The sequence below is a fragment of the Dendronephthya gigantea genome, unplaced genomic scaffold, assembly GCF_004324835.1.
Source record: "Dendronephthya gigantea isolate DGI-Jeju-01 unplaced genomic scaffold, DenGig_1.0 000032F, whole genome shotgun sequence".
Lineage (NCBI taxonomy): Eukaryota > Metazoa > Cnidaria > Anthozoa > Malacalcyonacea > Nephtheidae > Dendronephthya > Dendronephthya gigantea.
Genome location: NW_021163042.1, coordinates 794,666 through 820,709, shown reverse-complemented (window position 1 = coordinate 820,709; position 26,044 = coordinate 794,666). Strand labels below are relative to the sequence as shown.

Here is a 26,044-nt window from a genome sequence, read left to right as displayed (position 1 = left end):
ATTTACTTCATTATTTTTGTGGTTTATAGAGGATTCTAAAATCCGGACAACTGTTTTCATTGTCGTAATTCTATTTGTTACTGTTCCTCTGTTTTTGGGTTTGTTCGCTTTTTTTTATTGGAGGTAAGGAAATTTGTAGTTAATATATAGTAATCTGAATAAGAGGTGCAGCCAAGTTTTTATGCACGATTTACATGGTGCCTTCGCTGGAAATCATCGATTGTTCAGAGTAACACAAGTTTAGCTGTTTTATGACGTTTTGGCAGTCAGTCAAGCGGTTGCCAATCTTAATGCATGATACAGGCTACTTCCAAGACCGAGTTAATTCTAAAAGTTCTAGGGATTTAAAACTTGCTGCATGTATATATATATATATATATATATATATATATATATATATATATATATATATATATATATATAATATAATATATTATATAATAATATATATTATACATCAATATACAAAAAAGTAAAATGAAATAATAACTTTATTTTACGTTTCGGGGCAAGCCCCTTCGTCAGAAACGAAAAAACTGTTCACCGTCCTTCAAACCTATATAGCCTAATTACCTGAAAATTAGCATAACCATACACTTAACAATCTTTCCTCTCATTTAAACCTAATGGCACATAACATTGAATTTTTTATATCCAAAACCTTTCCCTTTCGGTCGGGTTATTAGCATTTGTATTGTCAATAACTCGAACCATAAAATCTTTTAAACCTGAATGACCTTCCCCATAGAAATGTGCATACAATTGTTGACCGCAAATATTCCTTTTTCCCTCCCCATATCTATTCAAAGAGCTCTTATGGTTATTAAACCTCAATCTGAAAGGTGTTATAGTACAGCCCACATATTGTTTGCCACATTTCCTGCAATCTACTAGATATATAACCCCTTCTGAGTTACAATCAAAGTGATGATTAATGTGAAACGTACGACCCTCTACAAAGCTTTTAAATGTAGAGCCTTCAATAACATTTTGGCAAACTTTACACCTTCTACTTCCACACTTAAACATCCCTCCAATTTCAATCTGCTCCCTAGGCAATTTGGATCGCACTAAATGGTCCTTAAGGTTTTTTGCTCTACGAAAACAAATCATAGGAGGTTCCGGCATGATATTAGAAAAACTGCTAGACCAACCTACAATCTGTTGCAATTCCCTAAAGATACCGTACAGACTTTGTAAAGCCGGATGATAATCAATTACAAAAGTGTTTTTGTTTCCCCTTTCAGCCCTTTGCTTACGTTCTATTAAATCAATCCTGCTAATATTTTTCATCCTACTAAACTGGTTCTCCACAAAATCTCCCTCATAACCCCTCTTAACTAGAAAGCCCTTAAGATCCCCCAATCTTTCCTTTAACTGAGTTTCACTACCGCAAATACGTTTCAGTCTTAAAGCTTGACTATAGGGAATTCCTTTCTTGACATGCGGTGGGTGACAAGATCTAAAATTCAAATATTGATGTGCATCAGTAGGTTTAGAATGCACATCAGTTTGAAACGCCCCATCATAATCATCACTTTGATTGTAACTCAGAAGGGGTTATATATCTAGTAGATTGCAGGAAATGTGGCAAACAATATGTGGGCTGTACTATAACACCTTTCAGATTGAGGTTTAATAACCATAAGAGCTCTTTGAATAGATATGGGGAGGGAAAAAGGAATATTTGCGGTCAACAATTGTATGCACATTTCTATGGGGAAGGTCATTCAGGTTTAAAAGATTTTATGGTTCGAGTTATTGACAATACAAATGCTAATAACCCGACCGAAAGGGAAAGGTTTTGGATAGAAAAAATTCAATGTTATGTGCCATTAGGTTTAAATGAGAGGAAAGATTGTTAAGTGTATGGTTATGCTAATTTTCAGGTAATTAGGCTATATAGGTTTGAAGGACGGTGAACAGATTGTTATTTCGTTTCTGACGAAGGGGCTTGCCCCGAAACGTAAAATAAAGTTATTATTTCATTTTACTTTTTTGTATATTGATGTATATACAAGTATGTTGAAAGGCTGGCTCTTGTATATTATATATATATATATATATATATATATATATATATATATATATATATATATACATTTATCGAGAAGTGACGCTTACTTGCCCCACTTGTTCAGTTCATTGCGCTGAAGTAGGTAATGTGATCTTTTGCAGAAAAACAAGACGTGAAAAAAGAGCGCTAAGCGTCAGTCGCCTGGATGATTTAAAAGTTAGTAATATTTGATTTTATAGTACTTTAGCTCTCTGCTCCCACATTATTGGATACCCACTTAAATTTGGCATTCCATTTTTGATATTTCTAAAAACATATAAATATAGTATTTCCATTCATTTCGTCGGTTGTCTTGTGGGGAATATATTTCCTTTTTGGGTACAAATAAAAAATGCCACCATTCATATATATTAGAATAAGATAACCTTAATAGTCAATTTGTCACAGTTTTGTGGAAAACACGTTTTAGTTAATGATTTGAAAAAATTCGTTGAAAAAGTAATCATTTTGCCTATCAATAAAACAGTTTTTAGCCATATTTAACCATGCACATCTAAATTATTCTTTTTTCTTGTTCTAGTTATCTGAGAACATTGAAGACAGCGAATGCGGTTCGAAAAATTCTGGATTTTCAAGGCGGAGTTCTCTTACATCATCTGAGTACCATGAACTGTCACCAGATATCCAAGAAAAGGAAAGCAGCGACAGAAATCGGTCATGTATAACTAGTGAACAAACTGAGCAGACGTAGCGCAGTTATATAAAGAAGCTCGATGATACCGTGTGGATGAATGGAACCGAGTAAAATGGGCCGCTTTTACCTCTATCGTTGTTACCACACTGGAGAGGAAACACAGCACCAGAGCTCGAAAAACGTTTAACAAATGTCCAAAGGTCAAAACGTCGAGAAAATTTCTAGTAGATTATAAACATGCAGTTGTTAAATACTGCAAGATACCCCGTGCAAATGCATGATCTGATTCGTGGAATAGTGCTCAGGAATAGGTTGAACTTTACAACCAAGCCCTCATTTTCCATTACTATTTGGAAAGTATTTCACACATGCACCACAAGATTAAAAAGGCTTTAAAGTGTTTCCTGGTTGAAGGTCTACGGTTTTACACATAACATAGTAAATTGCACACTTTGTTGTAAATATTTCCTCGATTCCTCTAACTCCCCTGCATCGATCAATGTTATAGCTAGCCTGTTAGCCCATACATACACATCAAATGTTACAACTATTGAACACATAAGACACAATATGCTGAAAAGATCTTTAAGAGACATACATCATCTTTAAGAGACGTTCCACGGTTAGGGCAGTGGAACGAACTTGAAAGTTTTCAATACAATTAATAATAAACAAAACATTTAGAATTGGTACTACCAACTTCTGTGGAATAATCTTTTATCATTTTCATTTTGAAAATTTACAGATTCTTTAACTTGCTAATGATTGTTATTAGATTCTGGGACATGTTGTGATGGGCATTGAGAAATTGTTAAAATTATGTAAACACTAATTATACGCCTGTATAAAAAAAGCTCACTCACGTGCACTCATTGAGTGTGGTATAGAAATTGTTTAATCCTTTAGTCATGAAATAGTCCTTTCTTAGACAGTAAAAAGAAAGCTCGATTCGAGTAGAAACACCGTAAAGAAATCTATGAAATGATTGCATGAGATCTTCCACTCAATGAGCTTGAGTGTGAGTGGACTTTTAGAATACAGTCGTTAGCATTTAAACAGGTTGTTCTATAATAAGGTAAATAATTTCTGTATATATTTTTAATTTTTGAAACGAATGGCTAGAAACACAAGACAGTGGAAGGTTTAAAGAACCTACCCTAGTATAGAAATACCCTCGTCCTTTCTTATTTATTGAATAAGGTAATTAAAACTTTTCGGGGTTCCTGTTATGCACTCGGTAAGCTATAGCAGCAAGCTACAAATAAAACATTTTTAGTTCTTTAGCGACATTCAATCAAATAAAGTTCTATCATCAAATTTTATTTCTCGTCGGTACAAGTAACCATTTTGACATTTTTCCTTCTTTCTGCTTACATTAGACGTACATACTCCAATACTGAGTAGAAGATCTTGGTTAGTCGGGCATTTTTCATTTAAAAAATCATTGGTCCTTCCCCATACGGATTTCAGGTTTTCACACTATATATATATTTAAAGTCAAACTAGCACACGAACAAATAAAACTTTTAAGAGAAAACTGCTGATCTGGTTGGGGGGATTATATATATACATTGTGTACTATAGCATAGTATTTATATACTCTATTAATTTTTTTTTAACTAATTGGAGACTAATTTGTACAATTGATTCGCACCCTACACACAAGAGCAGATAAAACTAGTGCATGACTGAGTACCTTAGGTAGTCATGTGAATTAAAAACAATTTTGCAATAGCTTTTTTTGCTTTTGCCTACTTCTTATTTTGCAGCTGCTCCAGCCGTTCACGCTGCACGAGGTGAAACTATTTGCTTAGTTTTTAGTCTCCCACTCTGGCGTCCTAAAACAAACGAATTTTAGTACTTAAATGTCAATTATTGTCTACGTTACGTGGGTCAATATTCATAAAACATGCATGGAGTTTTTGTGGCGCAGGTGATAACACAATTATAACGTCTGGTTGTCTTGCTTATAATTTGAAATAGGCAAACATTGCATGATAATAACAATTTTATGGAGAGTTGTGTGCGTAAATGTGGCGTAATGGCATGATATAGTTGTCTCATATTTTTTATATTAAAAACCGTTCAAATCATGCTTGCAGAAACTTTTTCAATAAAAAATTAATGCCCTTTGCTTTGGAGTAACGTAAGTGCAATTAAAGTACACGTTTTCTTTTCTTTTGAACTATAGCGGTGAAATGCCTTTCGTATGGCATGCATGGCCGAGATTCAACCCTGAGTCAACCCTGGTTAATATTTTGTGTTGAAAACAGAATATTTCGTGTTGAAACAGATTTTTACATTGATTTCTAAAATTGTTTTAATGAATATACTTCTTGAGGGTTAATAATGGATGCTGTATGTGATTAATTAGAACAACCATACGGCGTTCTGATTGGCTAAATTCTCTCGCATCTAAAGCTTGCTTATATAATCATAAATTATATGGATAAAAAGCCATGAATAATTTGGATAAAAAGATTGGAGTTTAAAGTTTCAATTTCTGCGTTTTGTTGTATTTGGGCAGATGAGCAAAGTTCGGTCTGGTGTCGGCTTGTACAGCGGAAATTCTCGCGCGTAGGTTGCGCTTTCGTATAATATTACTGTGATCTTGCGCCTATATATACGTCCGATACATTCATAATCGAATAGAACCAACAATTTGAAGACAAGTAAAGTCGTTTTGTAACAACGGGACAAGCTGCTAAGTGTTATACGGCTTTTGTGTGAACCGTACCAACGTGATACCAAACAGTATGTATAATTTGATGAGATGCACGTTTCTGCTTATTATTGGTTCTGTTATGAACAAAGGTTAGTTGGCTTTCTAGTGCATGATCAGCTACTTTTAGTTCTTTATTACTCCGTGCACACGCAAGACACAGCTGACTGCGGTCAAACTCAACTGTTCACAGGGACGTAGCCAGACCTCTAAAACAGTGGGGAGCCCTGGTGCTTATAGTTCTGGTTATATGGCAATATTGAAATTCGAGAAAGTATAACTAATGTCGACCAAACAAGGTTGAAAATTATATTTGAGTAATAGGATGAGTTAATTTGACCGCACAAATGCCTACAAAGTTCAGCATTTTGAACGCTGGTTTAAACGCACATTACAACCCTACTGATGTCAATGGAAAATTAACCAGGAAGATTAGGCATTAGAGGATTGGCGAACTCCTTGTTCAAATGCTTAAAACGTTAAATTACAAGCCTTGAATTATGCTTGACTGACTTTCCTAGTTAGTTTTTATTTAAAGAGTAGTAATCCACCTAATCATTCCATTACCGTGCATTACAATGCATCAGTAAAGTAAATATACATTATGTTTAAAAGCTTAGCAATTCAACTGGCGAATTTTGTTTTAATAATTACAGTAACTTTCTTACATTAAAGAGTTCAGATCGTATTTTCCTTTTTCAGAAACATCAGTTTTACCTGGCCAGTGTCCAGAAAACAGAGCAGTTAAGATCCCTCCGTTCCGGTCCACGGGTTGCGTTTACTCCATGAAATTTTTGGTTGTTCACGCACATTTTCATTCAGATAGAAATTTTGTTTGCGTCAAATTATTATAGTCTATATACGAAGGAATTAAAAAGCATCACGAGGAATTAAAGAAAGAAATTCATCGAAAAAATAACGATGAATCCCATTGTACCTACCCAAGGTTTAAGCCCTGTTTACACGACACTCCATACCATGTTATACGTTACTCTTCGCTACGAAACACTCACACTTGGTGAAACTGATGAAAAACTGGCCTCATCATGCATGTCACCTTTCCTAGTAAAATACTTTTGTCGTTTTAATTATGTTTTCCTTGCTGTGTCTACCAGGATTTAGCACACCATTGGTGAATGATAATAATGATGCGAAGGCATTCACAAAAAGAAGTTTAAGCGATTTTGGATCAATGGTGGAATGTGAAACGAATAATAACAAATGGATGTATAATGGCTATGGTTGCTGGTGCGGATTTGGTGGGGCAGGAAAGCCTCTAGACGGTGTAGACAGGTGAAGCTAGGGGGAGACACCCCGGATCTTTGTCGCAGATTTTATTAATTCTTGGAAGTGGAACGAATTTAGTTAAAATTGTTGTTTTGTGCGGTAACATTTTCAAAGCGGTTTCGATGACAATTTCCGCCCACTCAATTTCGTGATATTTTTATTGTGTTTACTTCGTACAGCTAAAATCTCCATTTTCATCCATTAATATTAGATGTTGCTTCGAACATGATAAATGCTACGACAAAGTGATTGCTGGTAGTGAATGCACAACAAGCGTTGATCCATACCTTGTGTCATATAAAATTAGCAACTGCAGTGATTGTGGTACGATCAGTTTAAAATTCTTTTCAAACAATTTTTCTTCAAGCTGTAAATTTTCTCTCTTCAACTTTAGCGCCAGCTGATGAATATAACTACTGGGACTGGATTGGCTGGGTGACCATTGATTGTCGTCGTGCTATTTGCCGTTGTGATTCAGTCGCTGCGAAGTGCTTTGCAAGGAACGCTTATAATAATCTATTTGCTTCATACGACAAATCTAAATGTTCCAGCAACGATACAGATGTTTTATTTTAGTTGAAATCGAGTAAAAATTGATAACTATTAACTATGAGATGATAGGACCATTATGATGTGAAGGAGACCATTTATCTAATAATGCTCCAATATTTAATCTAGGCATTTCGCGATTATAATATTTACTGTGTCACTAAAAATAATAGGCAAATTTTTAAAAAAGTAATAAAATTGTTACCTCTCTGTCCGCTGCACGCTTTGATGACAGAATTTAAAACATTTCCAGAGCATTGCAAACTTGTCGAATGCAACCATCACTCTTTCATCGTTAACGATCGAGTAAAAGCACAGTGAATTTAGGATAACGTTCAGGGTCGTTCCTCTTGAGCTGAATGGAACCACTCGTAGACACGTTTTATGTGTTAGAACAACTGACGAGGCACCTCCTTCTGATGGTCACCAGTTTGATTGAAAACTCGATTTTTTTTTAAAGGCTCAGTACTGTTTAACCGCGTTTACACTACGTGCTTTGACCTAGCCTGGACCTAGACCTAGATGTGAACGTTGCTTATCCGGCCTAGACCAGGCCGGGCCAGAAAATCCTGGCCAACAGCAGAAGGTGGCCTGGACCAGGCCTGGACCTGACCTGGGGCAGGATTTTGGTAATGTGAACAGGGTTTATTAATAGCCATTCCAAAACCTTTTTGATAAACCTATATAGAATAGAGCTGTGGTACACAGTGCGTACCTATTTTTTACTTCCTTTACATCTTCCATAGTTCCGCCTGTGTAGTTCCGCTAATTCAAAAATTTAAGTCTATTTTCATTTCAAATTTTCAATAACAAACATAACAAGGACGGAAATGTACATGGTAATCTGACAATAGAAATATTGTAACCTTGAGAACGTAAAAATATGTCTGGAAGGCATAAACAGTATTCTTGCAGAAAGTAAGTGATGTATCATTGCCTTGTATTACCAAATATCAATGCGCTCATGATCATGTCAGTGACAGAGTCTGTAGAGAGAAATGAGGTCACAAGAGGGAAACTTTTTATTATGGGGGGAGGTAGGCAAACTACTTTAAAAGGAACATTTTGTGTGTGCTCTCATGGTGCTCTGCCATTAAAAATATGAAATTTGGCATCTCAAAAAAGCAATTTCTTTCTCGTGTACCTACCTTCCAAGAATTCTATAGAGTATTGTATGGATTTAGGTTTGAATGGACATGAATATTAGCATGTGTAGTTATAGAAAATTACTCATGCTTTATATGGCCACAGTTGACACCTCCGTTTATTAGTAAATAAACCCACAGTTTTACACCTTATTATTAAAATCCATCCACATATATATAAGTATCACTTATGGAATGCATGGAATGCTTGAAAGAAAATATACTAGGTCTAAGAAAAAGCTGATCCACAAATAAAATGGTATTATTATGTAGAGGATGAATAACTTACTTGAATTGATAGTTGACCTTGCAGGTCTATAGTTACAGTGCCTTATTTACCCAACTGAGGAGCAAATATTGCCTGACTGGCTTTCCTCTTGCATCGCTTGACTAAAGTTGACTTGGATCTTTCCCCCTGACCTGCATGTGTATGGATATTCTTTTGTAATTGCATCATCATATAGGGAATTTTTGATTACTAAAAAGGATATTTTATAATGAAGGAAATCATTAGGTTGTCTGTAGTCAAAATGTAAAACTTTTCATAACAAAGTTAGCCAATCTAATGGCACTCAAAAACATCGGAATAGACCTTCCTCATAATGACATCAAACACCAAAAGCCTGACGTTACATAAAGTTTTATTGCCCCCACAAAACTAACAAGCCAATGAATCTTCATGCTATACATAAGGCTTTCTGTGACATGTTATTAGAAAGGTCTATATATTCTGATGTTTACCAATTCATAATCTAATATGCAAACAGTTTCTATATAATCTGGATATATAACATTTATATTGATTTAGGTGCAGATTTCTATATACCAACCATGATTTGTTCTAAAATAGTGTACAGCTAATCAAGTTTACATTTCATCAATTGAATTGAATTAGGAAATAGGGTAATGACATAATTAAAAGTAGTTCAGACACAACTGAAGATATATTTCATGGAAAAGTGCATTTTATAAAATAAATTGATGCAGGAGCTGGAGAGTAGTGACCAGTCCCTCTTCCAACAATTCTCTGTCAGCCTAGTCATTCTCTGTATTTAAGATGTTAGTCATGTTACTACTTGTAATACTCCATCCTAACCTTAAAATCCCATAATACCCATTCTGATATAGAAAATCGATAGCGCAAGGAATTTTATTTGTAGAAAGAGGAATTTGTATGAATTTGTTTTTTTTAATTGTCTTAATTAATTAAAATGAATTTGTTTTTTTTTAATTGTCTTAATTAAAATGTCATAGTCCATGCAGTCAATCATTATTAAAATGTCATATATTGCCAGATAGAATATCCTGGGAGTGGGGTGAACATTCGTTTTCACTGTCTTACCTTTACAGGACTCTTAATTTTATGAGTGAACTTTGATATAGAAAAGTGTTTGAAATGTGTGATGAAAGTCCCGTACGCGACAATCAATTTTTTTGCACAGCACGGCTAAAATGAATGCATTGAATCGATGTACCGTCCGTAGTGACCGTACCTATTTGTGAAGATGTTTCATGTTAGGTGATTTATGAGGATGCGATAAATGTGTAGTGGAAGTGCGGTGAATTGATAAAATCGTACCCAGTGCCAAATGCCGCGCGTTTGTTCTCGTGAATCAAAAGTCAAAACTAGTTAGATACACAACTCATTGTTTCACTATAACACAATGGTACTACCGTCGCATGCATAGTCAGAGAGTAGCCCCCCGTAAGTACGTTCGTATTTTTGTTAGCTGAACACTAACCGATCATCATTCGTGTGCGCAGAGTTAAAGGTTTAATGTTTTGGAAGGACATAAACTAAACATATATCACACGGTTTGGATGAAAAACAAACAAGCAGCAGAAGAATATAATGCTAATGCTCTCTTTTATCAGCATATGGATTTATAATTTGATTTTTGTATAATTTTATTCCTATACGCAACTGCCGCTTTTCTCGCTTTTCATGAAGCGTTTGAAGATTGAAGATTTAAAGCTTGAGGCTTTTTTGTATAAATTGCTACAAATGTTTGCTTAAATTTACAAATGAAACCTGCAGATATTTTCCTTAAACTAAGGTTACTAAGGTAACTCTTAACCACACTATATACACCACACTACAGGGGTCGGTTGTATCAAGCCCGTTTAGCTTACACGGTAGATAAGTCAAAATTAAATAACACTTTTACATATCTCTCTTGAATGAGTCAACTTGAATATTATGCACTGAATATGTAGTTGTAAACAGTATCTTTGTATTAAGGTTGAAAACATTTAGTTTGCTTGTTGAATAAAACGATAGACTTGCTTTCTATTTTGAACTTATCCACCGTTTAAGCTAAAGGGGCTTGATACAACCGTCCCCAGGGGCCGGTTGTTCAAAAGCAGGTTAAATTTAACCCTGGGTTAGTGCTAAACCTGGGTTAAAATCCTTAACCCTAGGTTAGCTAAACCTGGGTTAAAACTGTGTTGTTCAAAGTTGGGTTAGCGGTAGGGTTAGTTAACCCAGGGTTAAAATATTTAACCTAAGATTAAATGTATTTTAACGACTAAGTTGGATATAAGAACGTTTTCAATTGGTCAATAAACGAGCGGCAAAACTTTACCCGACGAGGATATATTGTCAGTCGAAAGATTATATGCCGTGAGGGCAGGGTCGAAGGGACGTTGTTTTGAACCGCAATTTCCGTGCATGCAATTTTAGAAAGATTCGAAATTCGCAAATGTTGTATGATAAACAATGTCGCGATGTGAAGCAAAATTAAGCAATGCATATTATAAACAATCTATTTTGAAAATTTTAGGCATTCTTTGATTATTCAAATTCAGGAACAAACGTAGCCTTACCACTTGCTGCCAATCAAAAGAATCAAATTTTGGTATGCGAAACAAATATTTCGATTACGATCTTTCAATTTGTACGGTTGTATTCATTCATCGTGTATTGCATTGAAGCGAAGATAAATAAATCAATACATCAGCTGAAATCGAACGAAGTCAAACTTAAATAATTCTTTGCTGTCGAAATTATTCGTAAAACCTTTCAAAAGTGTTTAATTCATGACGAATTATACGTGTTTACGTGTTTCAGCTCCTTATTCATCCATTTTGAATCGAAGTTAACCCAGGATTAAAAAGTTAACCCACCTAGCTAGCAGGGTTAATTTTTTTGTCAATTTTAACACAGGGTTAACGCTAACCGAGCTTTGTGCAACGCAAATCAACCAAGGTTTAAAATTTAACCCTGGGTTAGGCATTTTTAACCCTGGGTTACCGTTAACCGGCTTTTGAACAACCGGCCCCAGATGTATAAATTAATGTTATATAGCTTCAATATCGGTAACATAAGGTACGACTGAATTTTCACTGCATGTTAGTTCATAACATATATCAGTGGTGGTTCTGTTGTTCATATATACACAAATTTGCCATAAATATTAATTCCTATTATCTCCACTACTTGTTAATCAATTAGGACTTCGAATATGTGTGTTTCTTTCTTGATGTCATTAAATAGCATTCGCGAGGTCGACATCCGATCAGAAATTGAACTGCCTACATTCAATGTCTACGAGGGCACCCCTATCTCCTGTCGTTTTCCCGCGAAGAATTTATCGCGGATGCACTGCGTTCTGAACACATAGATAAAAGGATTAATGCATACGTGAACTTGTTGAAATGCGACAAAGAGATAGATCAAACTAAAAAAAGTCGTTCTATCATCTGTTGCCACGTAATACACATTAAGAACAATCTGAGGCAACCAGCTTAGGATAAAAACCATTGTTAGAAGTGTTATTGTCTTTGCTGCTTTACTGGTAAATGGATGAACCAGCCCGGCGTTAGTGGTGGGCCTTTCGATTGTTGCTGCTGCTGCTGCTGCTGCTGTTAATTCTTTATCATCTCTGCGAGGATCATTTTCACCTCCTATTTTACACTCCTCGTTCGCACTGTTGTAGTTCACCGCTTCTCCCATTTGCCGTATGCGCATTTCGTGTCGTTTTGCAACAAATAACGATGCAATTTGCATTGATGCTGTTACGACGAACATCATCAGGATTAGCATCGCGTAAATTATACCAGCAATCTTGGTGGCTTTCTTGAAGAGGGCAAACGTTAGCCCTATTGCTAACGCCGTAATCCATGCACAAACTATGATCGTGACTACTTTTTGCTTTTTCAAATACGTGTGATAGCGAAATGGAAATCTGATGCCGAGATATTTATCGAAGGTGACTAGAAATAATGCGGCACAGTCGGCTAGGAGGCACGTAAACGTAGCCATTTTGAGAATCCCGGTGTGGAAATCGCTTAGTTCATTGCGAGCTAGCAAGCGCGTTATGATCAATGGTTGGTAGAATATACTACTTATGAAATCAGAAAGACATAAATTCAAGATAAAAATGTCCATGATCTTGAGTGTTCGATGATGGCTTGCGATCGTTATTATGACTGGGAGATTTAAAGTTGCTCCAAAAAGAATAAGAATCGCGTCGATAATTGATGCAGCAATGGCGATGTCAACTGGTGTTGTGATAAAATCAAACCCTTTTTCAGGTTGTGTTGGTGTTTCATTGAAAGAAAGGTTGTTGGAATACATATCCCTGCTGGCCGTTATTTTCCTGTCGAACAAGCAATTGAATCTTCTGCTCAAAAATTGAAATTAGATTATAAGTCTGTCCACTCGTCGTATATAGATGATCTAAAGTGCCATATTCAAAGACGAATAATACAAACGGTAATTTGCATATAATTACATTTTTAAATGGACAACACAATTTTCATCTGTTTTGGTCGGTAGAGGTATGAAGATTGACATGCATTTATCTCTATGGATTTGTTTGATTAAAAGAACATTTTCATGCGATTCGTTCGAATGTATAGTATTACAGATGTATACCGGCAAAAATCTTCATTTTACCTCAACGGGTCGGCAAGCATGCTGATGTAGATATCAATGTTCACTGTTAAGGCTGCTTTCCACTTTCGCGTTTCTTATACGCACGCACACGTACGGAAAATTTTAAATGCTTTTAAATTTTAATCAATATTTAACATCTAGGTCAACTGATGCATACTAGAATATACAGAAAACTAACTTTCTCCGATTTATTCACTTTCAAAGGTAACATGTAGAAGGATTTAGACTTTTACGTGCGTGTACGTGCGTATGAAAAACGCGTAAGTGGAAAACAGTCTTTAGGTGTTAAAAGTCAATTTATAATGTAACAATTGAACAATTGCACTACAATTTTGAAGAAGCATATCGATCTAGCGGCTTTCAGAAAGCTTTTTTCGCTGTCTCTGTCATCACGGATATTGCATGACTACAGCATATATTTCTATAGTAAGTCATTACCTATTTTATAACTGTGATAAATGGGCAAATATAGCAGATGTCCCTCTAGGCTCTACATTTTATGACTCGCACTTCACGCATTCCGGCAGCTGAATATGGAAAATATGTCTATAAATGTTACGAAAACAACAAGGACTCCTCTCCTATACTTTTATCATTTTCATATGATTAAATGCACGTTATTGATCGTCACCGAAGTATACTTTTCATAGATTTCTGAATCTAATTTTAGGTGCATGTACTTGACTGATGGATCAAAACGAACTTTTTGTTTTACTAAAGTCTGCATGTGTTTTCTCGAAATCTTGCCCGGAACATACAAGTGTTCTGTTTTAGGATATTTTATTCTATAGGAATATAGATAGTGCCGATTTATAAACGACGTATAATAGTGTTTTAAATAAAGTGCTATAAGTATAATGCCTAGACTAGATTGTTGTTTTAAGTTTAAGTATAGGTTTTCTTAAAACTCAATGACATGTAACTAAGAGGCCCTTATCGACATGATGGGTGTTAATATGCAATCCTTTTTTGCAGCTGGTTTGGATGTCGGAAAACTCAACACAAATAATAGTATCTACAGCTCATACATATGGCTGCACATTACACAGAATTATCATCTATTTTACAAGCAGTGGGTGGTCTATCTAACGTACTTTCAGGCCTGAGTTCTATATCATAAGCATGATTAGCTAGAGCAACTTGATAAAACATTTCTTTCTGGGTCAGCTCTGCTTCAATCAGCAGCAGTCACAGCGCTTGCTTAGGCTATAATTAGAAGATGGACACTGTGACATTTAAGCTCACATTCAAAAAAAATAACCTTTCCGTTAACTAAAGAAAGAAAGTTCGCAAGAAAATTTATCCCAAAAAATGGCAAATTATAAGATTTGGTAAGATAACTGGCCATCTAGGCTTTACACTTTTTTGCAGGTCTTATCATGGTATGCATTATTTTTGTTAAAGAAAATCTAAAAATTTGCCATCATACTACTTTATTGGACATGTCCACAAAGTCGGTTATCGGTTATCTCAATGCATATATCGGCTTTAAAGCGAAAATCAGGTGCCAACATTCAGGGTCTTGTTCTCCATAATGTCGGATAAAAATGAATAATTATGCCCGTTGGCAACTTGTAGGAAATCAAGGACAAAGTTGGCTGATGCCGACGCACGGATGAGATGAAATCTGTGTGAGGGAAAGAACAGTTGCACGAAACGAACGCTGTCAAAAATGTTCTCGTGCATGCATGCCGTTTTTTCCGGCGGTTTATGCTGCCTGTTGAAATACTATTGCTCAGCGGCGTTGTTAGCAACCCAAGGATAATATATTTTTCTGCAACTTGTTTTTGCATTCATCCATACGACTGACTGAATTTGGTCAAAATGACATAATTTTTTTACCTGATGACTTCTGCAAGTACATGCATATGACGAATTAATTGCACTGAATACGTAATTATTTTGAGGAAATGCAACTTTAAAAACTTTATTGTTCTCAGCTTTTCGAAGACCAATTTTCGCTGAATTTTTATATTAGACTGTTATATTAGCTGTAATGTGATGTTATATAATATGCAATTATTTAATATTGCATTATATGATATGATATAACGGTCGATTTTTTACGCCGAATACAACTGTGAATTTTTGTCAAGGTGACGCACGAAAATGTTCAGACGTGGAAAAATTAGAAAAAGTGAACCCGGATTTTTTGTCTTGTTGGAACAGATTGTATAGGCCTATAACCAATATTCAAGACGTTGCCTTTGTACAATTATCGATCCAGGGGCAGGGGCCGGTTGTATAAAACTCCTTAACTACATTTTGCATAGTTAAATCCCAGTTAACTCAGGAATAAACAACTCTGATTGGCCAATTCTGTCCTTAACTACAGTTAAAAGTTAACTAGTCTTTTATACAACTGGGCCCCAGTTAGCTATATACTTGAATAAATATGCGTTCGTATTTTCAGCTACACGTAGTAACATATAATGCAAACCGAATTCTTTAATCCAGTTTTTCTTCCAAGTTTAATCATGTTTACTGGATTTTCATTGTAGGACAGAGTAAATTTTCGGCGCAAGGAAAGCGATAATGTTAGATGTAGGAAAGTGGTGTATTTTTCATATGGTGGATGATGCCATCCTGCAAGTAGCCAAAACAGTTTGTGTATTTGGTCCAAGTGGTAACGAGGCTTTCATAATAACAAAGGAAGATGACGTTTATGCGTTTGGTGCAAATGTGAATTCCTGTTTAGCCCTTGCCTCTGGTACAAGTACACTGCAACCAAAGAAAGTGGAGAAATTGTCTAAATTGAACATTACATCGTTTTCTTTTGGTAGTGCACCGCATGTTCTCGCACTGACAGGTAAAAACTTATATTACAATAAATTCTTTATATATAGCTGGAAACTATATATTGTATAATGTAAACAATATATGTTTACATTTATATATCATCAGTGACTATAACTGCCGTGTGAATATTTAAGGAAATTGTGAATATGATCTAAACGAAAAGGCGGCGAATAGATTATTGAAGCATATAGACTTATAGTGAAGTGTGCCACAGCCATCGGCGTCTTGTTTTCTTGCCTCTTCACAAACTAATGTGAAGGACTTGGCGAAAGCTTCTTCTTATCCTTCCAATTCGTCTTCATTTATTTTGCTTGTACTGAAGTAATTTAGTAGCTAATTAGTTTAGTTGTGTGTTTTTTTGCGTTAAAGACAACTAACTTTCAGACAACCCAGCGTTATTTTTTACCCTCATCGAAATTCGAAATTGAGTTATCTATAAAGTGCACGAATAGTACATTTTCTGGCTAGTGTTTTCATCGATCATAGAAGCTACGGAGAAGGATAAGCAACTCATTGTTGTATGCAGAATGTTGTTTTTCTCTGATATTGAACACGGCGTTCTATTTTCTATATAATAAAGCTTTCATCCAATGTAAATAAATAAAACAAATAAAATGAATTAATGAGTCTTATTTAATATCAGTTTCACCGCTACCTCGATCCGTTAATTTACCTCCATATATGGCATACAATTGTCTTCAAATATCGCTGAAGGTTCAACATCGAGATAACTTTTGCTAAAAAACAATGGCCATCCGTTATTAATATTATATAGTTTGAAGCAAAAAACACCTATAGCATCGATGTTCGATATGTTACACACACTTTGATATGCAGAAATATATTATAGTTCCTACTGAGTTTGCTCCATGTAGCTAGACTTCCAGACTTTTTTGAAATACACACACAAAGTAAACTCTGCATGTATAAGCTTGTATTTTCACTGACATAAAATTACGATAAAAAATTACAATCTAAACAGTAATTTAAAACAAATGTCTATGCACTGTATGTATTGGTGGAGACGATCCTGAATTTTCTAGTTATAATCTTAGTAGCATCTTGTATGCCAGTAATATAGCTTTTGCTTGCACTCAGGTTCTGGGCAAGTGTATGGTTGGGGTGGAAATTCGTATTCTCAAGTTGGGCTTGCAAGTAGTTCATCCGTCCAAGCTCCGACGTTGATTGGCGGAGCTCTTTCGGGAAAAACTGTAACGAAAATAGCCTGCGGTGGAAATCATTCCCTCGCATTGATATCTACCGGAGAGGCAAGTAGATCACAAATATACGTATTGATGTTTTTCGCCTATAACATTCGCCTATTAAACAAATTATAACCCGAATTGCCCTTTTTTTTAAGCCACACAAACATGAGACAGCTCGTTTTATTTTAGCAACGCACAGTGTGTCGGGCGTACATTTTGCATTAGGGACTGCTAGAGATAATTTGATGCTAGACCTCGTTTACAATTTCTGCAAAAACAAATTATTAACTTAAAAATATTCTGCAGGTCTATGCTTGGGGTTATAATAACAGTGGACAAATTGGTTCAGGCTCTACAGTGAATCAAGCTACACCAAGAAAAGTCACAGCTGGTATCGGTAAGTTTTAACGCGGATATATTAAGTGAATGATTAGCCTGTGCCCCAGTCCACTATAATACTAGATTACTAGTGAATGATGGCCACTATGACCACCTGGATACGTTTATACCCCCTGATCCTTAAAAATGGCTCGTTGTAAAATGCCTTTTGGTGTAGACTGTATGACACTGCGTGTACTTATCTTTTTCTTATAATTGCAGTATTTATCTGAAATTAATCTTACTTCTCGCACTCTCTTACATAGGCAGCAAAGAGATAGTCAATATTGCTTGTGGGCAATCGTCTTCAATGGCTATAGATAATAATGGAGAGGTAGGTGTATGTGTTTTCTTGCTTATAGGTCTTTCAAAACATGCACACAAGAAAATACGTAACAGATTCTCCATCCATTCAGCTAAGCTGAGATTCATTCACACATGAAAAAGATTTAAGATTCCAAGCTCTAAGTTAACCTGTCAACACGGAGAAATTCTGGCTCCTCTTGTATAAGAGAAATGTATAAATTAGAAATAATTGCTATAACATGTTTCGTTTCACTTTTGGTGACGTATTTAAGACTGAAACATACGTCAAATGTACGCACAAAAACAGGGTGTTGTATGCACACCGACGTCCAATATCTAACGTGGTTTGAGACATAAACCTGAGATTCTCTGGCTACACTGAGCTGGAAACTCAGGGCATAAACGCTAATCGTTCACTGATATAAATTCTGGCGTCATCAATAGAATAGTTTAAATACGATGAGAAAACGCACCAGTGACTGTTTGTGTACTTTTTTATAGTATTGTAACTCATCGATGTAATGAATTAACTTATATAAAATAATATAGCGCATGATGTAGTTTGAGATATTATTATATATTGGAGAGTAATAACAAAACAATTAAACGAATATGTTTACTGAAACATATTAGGAATCATCTCGTAATCATTCTTCTGTTGAATAAATGCCATTTTCTACAAATGATTTCAGCTTTATTCCTGGGGTTACAACGGAAATGGTCAATTAGGCCTCGGTTGTAACACGAACCAACCAAACCCATGCCGAGTTACTGGGCTTATCGGAACGTTTGTTACAAAGGTAGGTGTATTACTGGTGCATACCTTGCGTGCATGATAGATGGTTAGAATATTTATCAAGTTTTATGGTTTGTATAAACTTTTTTCTCAGAACGTAAGGATGTCAATGTATACAATACAAGGACTATGCAGATTTTCTTAAAATTACGTCATTCTTATTTCCCGCGGCCCTTAACTTTGCTTCCACTCTTATCCCGAAAATACTCTGAGGGGTGGACTTGTCGCCTTTCTACTGATGCGAATTATCCTGTCTGACGGGTCATTTCAGTGGAGACATAACATTTACGATAGTTCTCAGACAAATACCAAAGCTGATTCGTGTCGATATACTGTATACAACTTTAAAAAACAACTAAAAAGACATGAAATGACGTCCTCGTTGGAAAACATATCTTGAATTTATTTTAGATTGTCTGCGGGTACGCTCATTCTCTCGCATTATCTGACACTGGCAATATTTACGCATGGGGAGCCAATCAAAATGGCCAACTGGGCACCGGAAGTAAAGCCAACCTTGTTACACCATCAAGAATTGCCACTGACAGAGGGAGGTAAAGTAGTAAATAATTTAATGGTGTGTTTATTTTAGAGCCGGTATTATATCAAGCCTATCCAAGGTCGAAACTACACTGAACGTCTGTTAGGAAGGCAAATCGATTACACCGAGTCTCCGTAATAAAACTGCATCTACAACGATGCACTTTTGTTTAAGGACTTGGAGCAGCTGTTGTCGCAAACTTGTGTTTTCATCGAACAGCAGTCAGCAAAGACGCATTTGTGTATAACAAATAGCATTTTTTTTAAGATTCATTGACATCACTGCCTGCCATTACAGTCACATGTCTTCAGCTACGACAGCATTGGGGAAGGTTTGTAACCCTATAGTGTGATAGATTTTGTAACCGTATTGTCAGGCCTGCATGCTTATTTCTGATCAGTTAATTGCCAGTGTGTTTGTGCACCATTGTGACTGCAACTTACGTTTTTTAAACGATCTAAAGACCATATTTTTTGGTAAATAGGCAAGTATTTTATTTTACGCAATTCTACTGCATTTTCTCAAATGTTATGCAGCTAATTCAGTTATAAGCTATCCTTTGCAAGAATACTAACTCAACCTCTGAGAGCACAAGAGATGATGGGTTATTACTTGTCAGACACATCCACTTGAAAATTTAAGTGCCTTGAACAATGTATAAATGACTCGAAACTTGCTCCTTGAATACAATAAGGAACTTCCCAACAGTCTTTCGCTTTCTGAACTCAAAATTTAAAGTTTTAAAAGGAAACGTAATTCTACTGCATTTTCTCAAATGTTATGCAGCTAATTCAGTTATAAGTTAGGTTATCCTTGCAAGAATATTAACTCAACCTCAGAGAGCGCAAGGGATGATGGATTATTACTTGTTCAGACACATCCACTTGAAAATTTAGTGCCTTGAACAATATATAAATGACTCAAAACTTGCTCCGTGAATACAATTAGGAACTTTCCAACAACAGTCCTTCGCTTTCTGAACTCAAAGCTTAAAGTTTTGAAAGGAAAACCTCATGAAAACACAAAATCAATGAAAATCAAATGAAACATTTCAAAATGCATTATATACTTCAGTTAAATAATATCGGTCTATATATGTCTAAATTTTCGTTCCCGAACTGGAAAAGTTCATGTCGTTTTTATGAAAATTTTAGATTTATGTTTGGGGTCTTTGCAAAGGACAGTCAGTGACGGCATTAATGGCTACCAATTTCAAATGTGCTGATAATGCATATGCCTGCCTATCGTCCGCTCCGTCGATGTCACGTCCTCTAACTATAGGTACGAATTGATTGCAGTATTGTCAATAAGCTTATTTTAAGTCCAGAAATTACATTTGTCAACCTGATCAATGCTTCGGCGTAGATGAAATGGAGTGAAAATCCTGTTTTTGAGAGATCTCCTATCAAACCCCATTGATTTTTTTGTTTGATGCTTCCAGGTAATAGAAAGACATTAAAGACCGTTTCGGAAACAATGGCAATGGCGTTTAACGATAAGGTTTGAACATTGAACTGTAGGTAAACTGGAACGCTAACTCCTGACAAGCATCTTGAAGCCAAATTGTTTTTCTGAGTTGTGAGCTTAAATACTTGACGCCAGATGTTGGGCTGCCTGGGTGTCAAATTAAAGCTATTGAAAAGTTATATTTCGTATGGAAATTTAAAGATTCAAACCACAAAGGAAATATATAAAAAGACCGGGAAATTTTTAATAGCTTTAATTTCATATACGACTCGACATTTGGCGTCAAGTATTTCAGCTCATAACTCAGAAAAAGTAAAAAGCACTGGCTTCAATTTCCCCCCGTGAGTTATCGTTCCAGTTTTTTTACAGTTCAATGGGTTTGAAATAATGAGTATACGCCGTGTTGATTAATTTGTTCCAGCCGGTAAGTTATTTCTCGATTGCCATTCGTTGTCAACAAATTTTAAATTTGAACTCTAATCGATGAAATATATAATCAATATTACTCGGTTAATTCACGGGTCAAAGTGCCGTTTGGTTATAGATCCAAGGTTATAAGTCGGTTGTGTGTCAAAAATGCCACTGTTGCTCGCAATGTACCTTAACATCCTAACACCGACAGCGTTGATCTGTTTTATGGATATTACATTTATTGCCGAATTTTAGGGAACAAGTGACGTTACATTTATTATTGACGATAAATTTGTGTACGTTCATAAAGCGATATTGAAAATAAGGTGAGCAAATATGTCAGAATACGAAATTTTGTCCATTCAAAACCTTCAATCTGGAACTCTAAACCCGCGAGGAATTATTGTCACTTATTAAGTCCTTACACTCAGAAATTGCCTTTGCAGGAAGCATGTTTTCTGTTTTAGGCCTTACGCATTCTTTAAAGTTACATTTCCAACGTTAATGTTTTCTATGGGGAACCTCTTTTGAATTATGTGTAACAGTAGCTTTACATAATAAGGACGTCTAGGCTATATTTTTTCGCGTCGAATGCAATTCAAAAACTATTGGCCAAAGTGATCGATAGAATACATTATCTAAAGGATTACAAACGAGACCAGTTTTACGCAAAATAAGCCTCGCCTATTAATGTGCCCTCTAATGTGTTTTCTAATGTATGCTCTCTAATATATAAACTGTATGTTGGAAATCACCATTGCACACGACATTTATATATACATTCATGCATTTAGATGCGAGTACTTTAAAGCGATGTTCCAAGATCACTGGCCAGAGGATGGCCAAAAGTAAGTCTGATATTCACGGGAGTGCAATAATTTAGTTATATCCCACTGAACTGTATAACATGGAAGGTTAACTCCAGTATCTATAAGTGAAGCCAAAAATGGCGGCTTATAAAGCTTTCTTGGGCGTCATTCTCAGTCTCCCAAACGCGTTTTTTTCGCGCGGTCAACTAAGGCGCGGGAAATTTAAAATGCAAAGGCCTGCTACTTTCTTCAATCTTTTCTACGTACTGTTCCCAAGCAAAAATATATTAGGCGTTAGTGTAAAAAGCTGATAGGAAATTCAAAATGTGAAACAACTGCAAGTTGATAAAAATGCCACGTTATTGCGTGGTACCCCGCTGTAAAAGCAACGACCGAAAAAAGGAAAATAGGCCTGTATTTTTTCACAGGTAAATATAATTTTACTGTAAAATAAATTATGAAAGTATTGTATAAAACGCGAGCTTTATAGAATTTATAGTTGAAAAGCATCCCTAAAGAATTTCATTGGTCTACCTAATGTATGCGCCTATGTTTAATTTTGTTTGGGGCCGGGGGCTTTAAATTTGTTTTGTTTTGGGGGCTTTAAATCAGTTTACAATAAAAGCGCGCGAATTTTTCTTGGGAAGAAAGAAAAATGGCGACTGTTGTTGTTATCGTAACTGACAAATATAATCAACATTTCGCCGTTTTATCATGACCCTATCATGGTTTAACTAAAGCAATTGTCTGTCATTTTTTCCCGTACTATTTTGTTCAGATACAGTTTGTAGTTGATCATTATTCTCAGACAGTAGATCTCATCTGTGGATTCATTGTATCGAAGCTGGAGAAGAAAATATCCTGTCCACAGTGCATAGTCAATATTACAGAGTCACCAAGTCAGAGCCAAGAAAGATCAGATCACGACTATTGCTCTAAAACCACTGACAACATGTATGACAATGCCTCTACATTTACCAACTTTGTGAACAAAGGTGGTCTACGCCTCCCTTCTGTACTTGTCCTGAAAGTAGTGTCATATGCAGAACAAGTGTTTAAATATTATGTATCAAGTGCCACCAACGACAGCATCACCAAAGAAAAAAGGCTGAAAGAGAAAATGGTAACAGAAGTCAGCCAGCATTTTGCCGAAATTGACATACCTAAAAAAGAAACTCATGAACAGTGTTTAAATGAGACATTATTTGATAATCACAATCTCTGGTTAGTCAAATGTATTGCTGATCAGTTCTTCAAGTTAAGACTGTTTACCTACGCCAAAACCTACAATGAAATTATTGTGAAGAAGGGACTTCCAAGTCAGAGGCATCAAATGAACAACTCATTTTGTTCCAAAACCAATGAATGATTGAGAACTTGAAATATGTAAATAGTGTAAATAAATTTAAATTATAACATAATCATGTAAATAAACTAAATATTTGAATAAGAATGACATCCTTGATAATAAAAATTTTCAGCATTATTTATAAATTGTAAAGATTTATGCAAAAATCGTTAATACAATATTTTAAATATTTATAATCGAACAGTCGAACATGTTGAGTCGTTGACTTGAAATAAAATATTCATGTATAATATATTAAATGAACATATACTTGCCTTTTGCAAAATGTAATTAGCAGATTTATAAGCAAAAAACGAAGTTGAAATCGTATTCCTTCTCGTTTTTAATTAAATCAATGAAAACGACACGCCTCGCCGTTTGCAATGTAATAATGATAAAGTTTGACGATTGACCGCGCGTTTGGGAAACTGAGAATGACGCCCAAGAAGGCTTCATGACCGCCATTTTTGGCTTCACTTTTGGATTGCGTAATTCCTTTAAGTTAGCCTTCCATGTTATACAGTTCAGTGTTATATCCTCGTCATCAAGGTCAAGCTAATTATTTTACTTATCCACAAAATGGTAATCTTAGCGAAAATCTTAAAACATCATCCACTGCGCAGATTATTCAAACAAGATTAGCCTGCCAAATAGAGTTTTTCCATCTGTGCAGGTGTATATCTGAGCCTTTTTTCTCTAAACAACTCTACAAGGTTTGCCTGTTTTAATTTTGCAGTGAAATAAAGATAACGTCATATTCGTACTCAGTCTTTTACGCATTCCTTCGATATTTATACACTGACCAAGTGGACCTCGCGCCTGAAGATGCAATTGGTGAGTTGTATTGTTTATAGGCCATGGCTTTTTAGGATACCCAAAAGGTCGAAATGTGGAGAGAGGACCCAGTGGACTTAAATAAGACTGGAACGCTCATTCTCTGACTTTCCGTCATTAATGAGTGAAGCCAAGATGGCGGATCATGAAGCCTTTCTTGTAGGTATGATCCAGGCCTCTAACGCGGAAATTTCAAAGGAAAAATCATAATTGCCACCATTTTACCTACGAAATTTCCGCGTGGAGGCCTGGATCATACCTACAAGAAAGGCTTCAGTGTCCGCCATCTTGGCTTCAAACTTCAGACACGTGGACAGAGTGAGCGTTCCAGTCTTATTTGAGTTCACTGCTCTAACCATAACCCCAGTCCTTTTGGGTATCCTAAAAAGATTTTGCCATTGTTTAAAGCCTGGTTCTCATTATAATCACTGACAGTCGGCGATGCATTGTTACCGGTTAAGACAGAAATTATTTAAAATAACAAAGCACTTCACTAATAAATTGTTACCGTCAATGGCCATCGCCGACTGTCTAGTCTCATAATATCCACTTTGTAGGCTTACTTGACCTCGCTAACGCGTACTGTGAACCTCAACTTAAACGATTATCCGAAATGATTATTAAAAACGGCATAACGGTTCAAAATGCGATTATGTTATTGGCAGCTGCACTCAAGTACGACGCTGAGGTGAGTAAATTCATCCGTGAAATTATATAGACAAAAGATTACTCTACAGGGTGTCCCAAAAAAAACGAAAACTATTGAAATCACTCATTGTTAAAATTTGAATGCCGTGTTCACGAATTTCAGCCCGTGGGGATTTAATGCAACCTATAAAATGCTAAGTGCTTTGTGTTGCTAGAGAAAGGGGACATGTCGAAGGTCATGGTCCTTGAGATGCACATTTAAATATTGTTATCCATATTTGTAAATTGTAAATATTGTTAATAAATATCATTTTTGCGAACAAGCAAATTTGACTGCATCATATGCATGCATAAAAACGCTTATGGCAACCCAGATTTATACACTTGTGGGCCCAACAGAGTGCTTAGGCATTCAAACTCTAACAATGGCATTGTTATGAGTGATTTCAATAGTTTTCGTTTTTTTTGGGACACCCTGTATATATAGTCTTTCCAAAATCTCCCAATTTCTTTTTGAAAGATTATTATTAACCAGCACGTTTTCTAAATAACATTGTTTCCAATTTCGCCTTATAGGATTTGGAAGAGTTTTGTTTCAAGTTTTGCGTTAATCATATGACCGCAGTAACACAAACTGATGCGTTTCAAAATCTTGATGAGAATACACTGAAGGATTTTATACTCAAGGCGTCCCAATGGGGTGCTTTTAAATACTAAATAAATATGATTAACTTTGTTGAATGTTTAAACTAATAGTTTATCTTATAAAGAAATTTAATCGAATTAGCAACAAACGATATTTACCCTTCTTGGGCATTTAGGTCGAGGGTGAAAGGAAAGCCTCCTTATTTAAAAAACTCCAATATCCTTTAAGAAAATAAATTGCTGATAATGCGTTGTAAAAAATATTCTTGTAGTTTTGCATAGCGAACACTGCTACACAATGGACAAGTGAAGAATAGCCTGAATAGGCAGGCAACTTATAACGAGGAAAGCGGTCAAGAGTGCATATTTTTTGGTTTTCCACTGAGACATCGACGAATGTCTAATGTTTACACGTTTTTGGGGCAGGACAGAAATGGTTGTGTGTATGTGTTGTTGATTGTGTAATTACAGGCGAAGCTAAATAAATAAATAAATACTTAGACAAGTCGGTGATGATGGCCTGGGTCTAAAAACAGACCAAAA

General features: G+C 35.7%; 2 protein-coding genes across 3 annotated transcripts; both read left to right on the top strand.

Moving 5' to 3' along the window:
- Positions 1–6,600: 6,600 nt before the first annotated feature.
- Positions 6,601–7,328, top strand: LOC114524929 (phospholipase A2 A2-actitoxin-Cgg2a-like). The gene is made up of 3 exons (XM_028546159.1): positions 6,601–6,726; positions 6,932–7,044; positions 7,115–7,328. Exons 1-3 carry the CDS (start codon positions 6,626–6,628, stop codon positions 7,294–7,296), a joined length of 396 nt encoding a protein of 131 aa, XP_028401960.1. The 5' UTR covers positions 6,601–6,625; the 3' UTR covers positions 7,297–7,328.
- A 773-nt stretch (positions 7,329–8,101) lies between these two features.
- On the top strand, positions 8,102–25,719 carry LOC114524880 (RCC1 and BTB domain-containing protein 1-like). 2 transcript variants are annotated; one of them, XM_028546088.1, is made up of 15 exons: positions 8,102–8,187; positions 15,816–16,123; positions 17,212–17,381; positions 17,625–17,715; positions 17,963–18,030; positions 18,695–18,802; positions 19,210–19,352; positions 19,607–19,670; positions 20,494–20,620; positions 20,781–20,839; positions 21,473–21,543; positions 22,012–22,065; positions 24,111–24,208; positions 24,766–24,896; positions 25,433–25,719. In XM_028546088.1, the coding sequence occupies exons 2-15, from the start codon at positions 15,850–15,852 to the stop codon at positions 25,571–25,573; spliced, it is 1,599 nt and encodes a 532-aa protein (XP_028401889.1). In that variant the 5' UTR covers positions 8,102–8,187; positions 15,816–15,849; the 3' UTR covers positions 25,574–25,719. The 2 variants fall into 2 exon arrangements, with proteins under 2 accessions (XP_028401889.1, XP_028401890.1); XM_028546089.1 differs by lacking the exon at positions 8,102–8,187 and adding an exon at positions 12,940–13,131.
- The last annotated feature ends 325 nt before the right edge of the window (positions 25,720–26,044 follow it).

Coding starts and splice junctions, on each gene's coding strand:
- LOC114524929 (XM_028546159.1), top strand. CDS start 6,626: ATGGTGGAATGTGAAACGAATAATAACAAATGGATGTATAATGGCTAT. Junction 6,727..6,931: donor CCTCTAGACGGTGTAGACAG/GTGAAGCTAGGG, acceptor CATTAATATTAG/ATGTTGCTTCGAACATGATA. Junction 7,045..7,114: donor TAGCAACTGCAGTGATTGTG/GTACGATCAGTT, acceptor CTTCAACTTTAG/CGCCAGCTGATGAATATAAC.
- LOC114524880 (XM_028546088.1), top strand. CDS start 15,850: ATGTTAGATGTAGGAAAGTGGTGTATTTTTCATATGGTGGATGATGCC. Junction 16,124..17,211: donor GCATGTTCTCGCACTGACAG/GTAAAAACTTAT, acceptor GCTTGCACTCAG/GTTCTGGGCAAGTGTATGGT. Junction 20,840..21,472: donor CAATGGCGTTTAACGATAAG/GTTTGAACATTG, acceptor GCCGAATTTTAG/GGAACAAGTGACGTTACATT.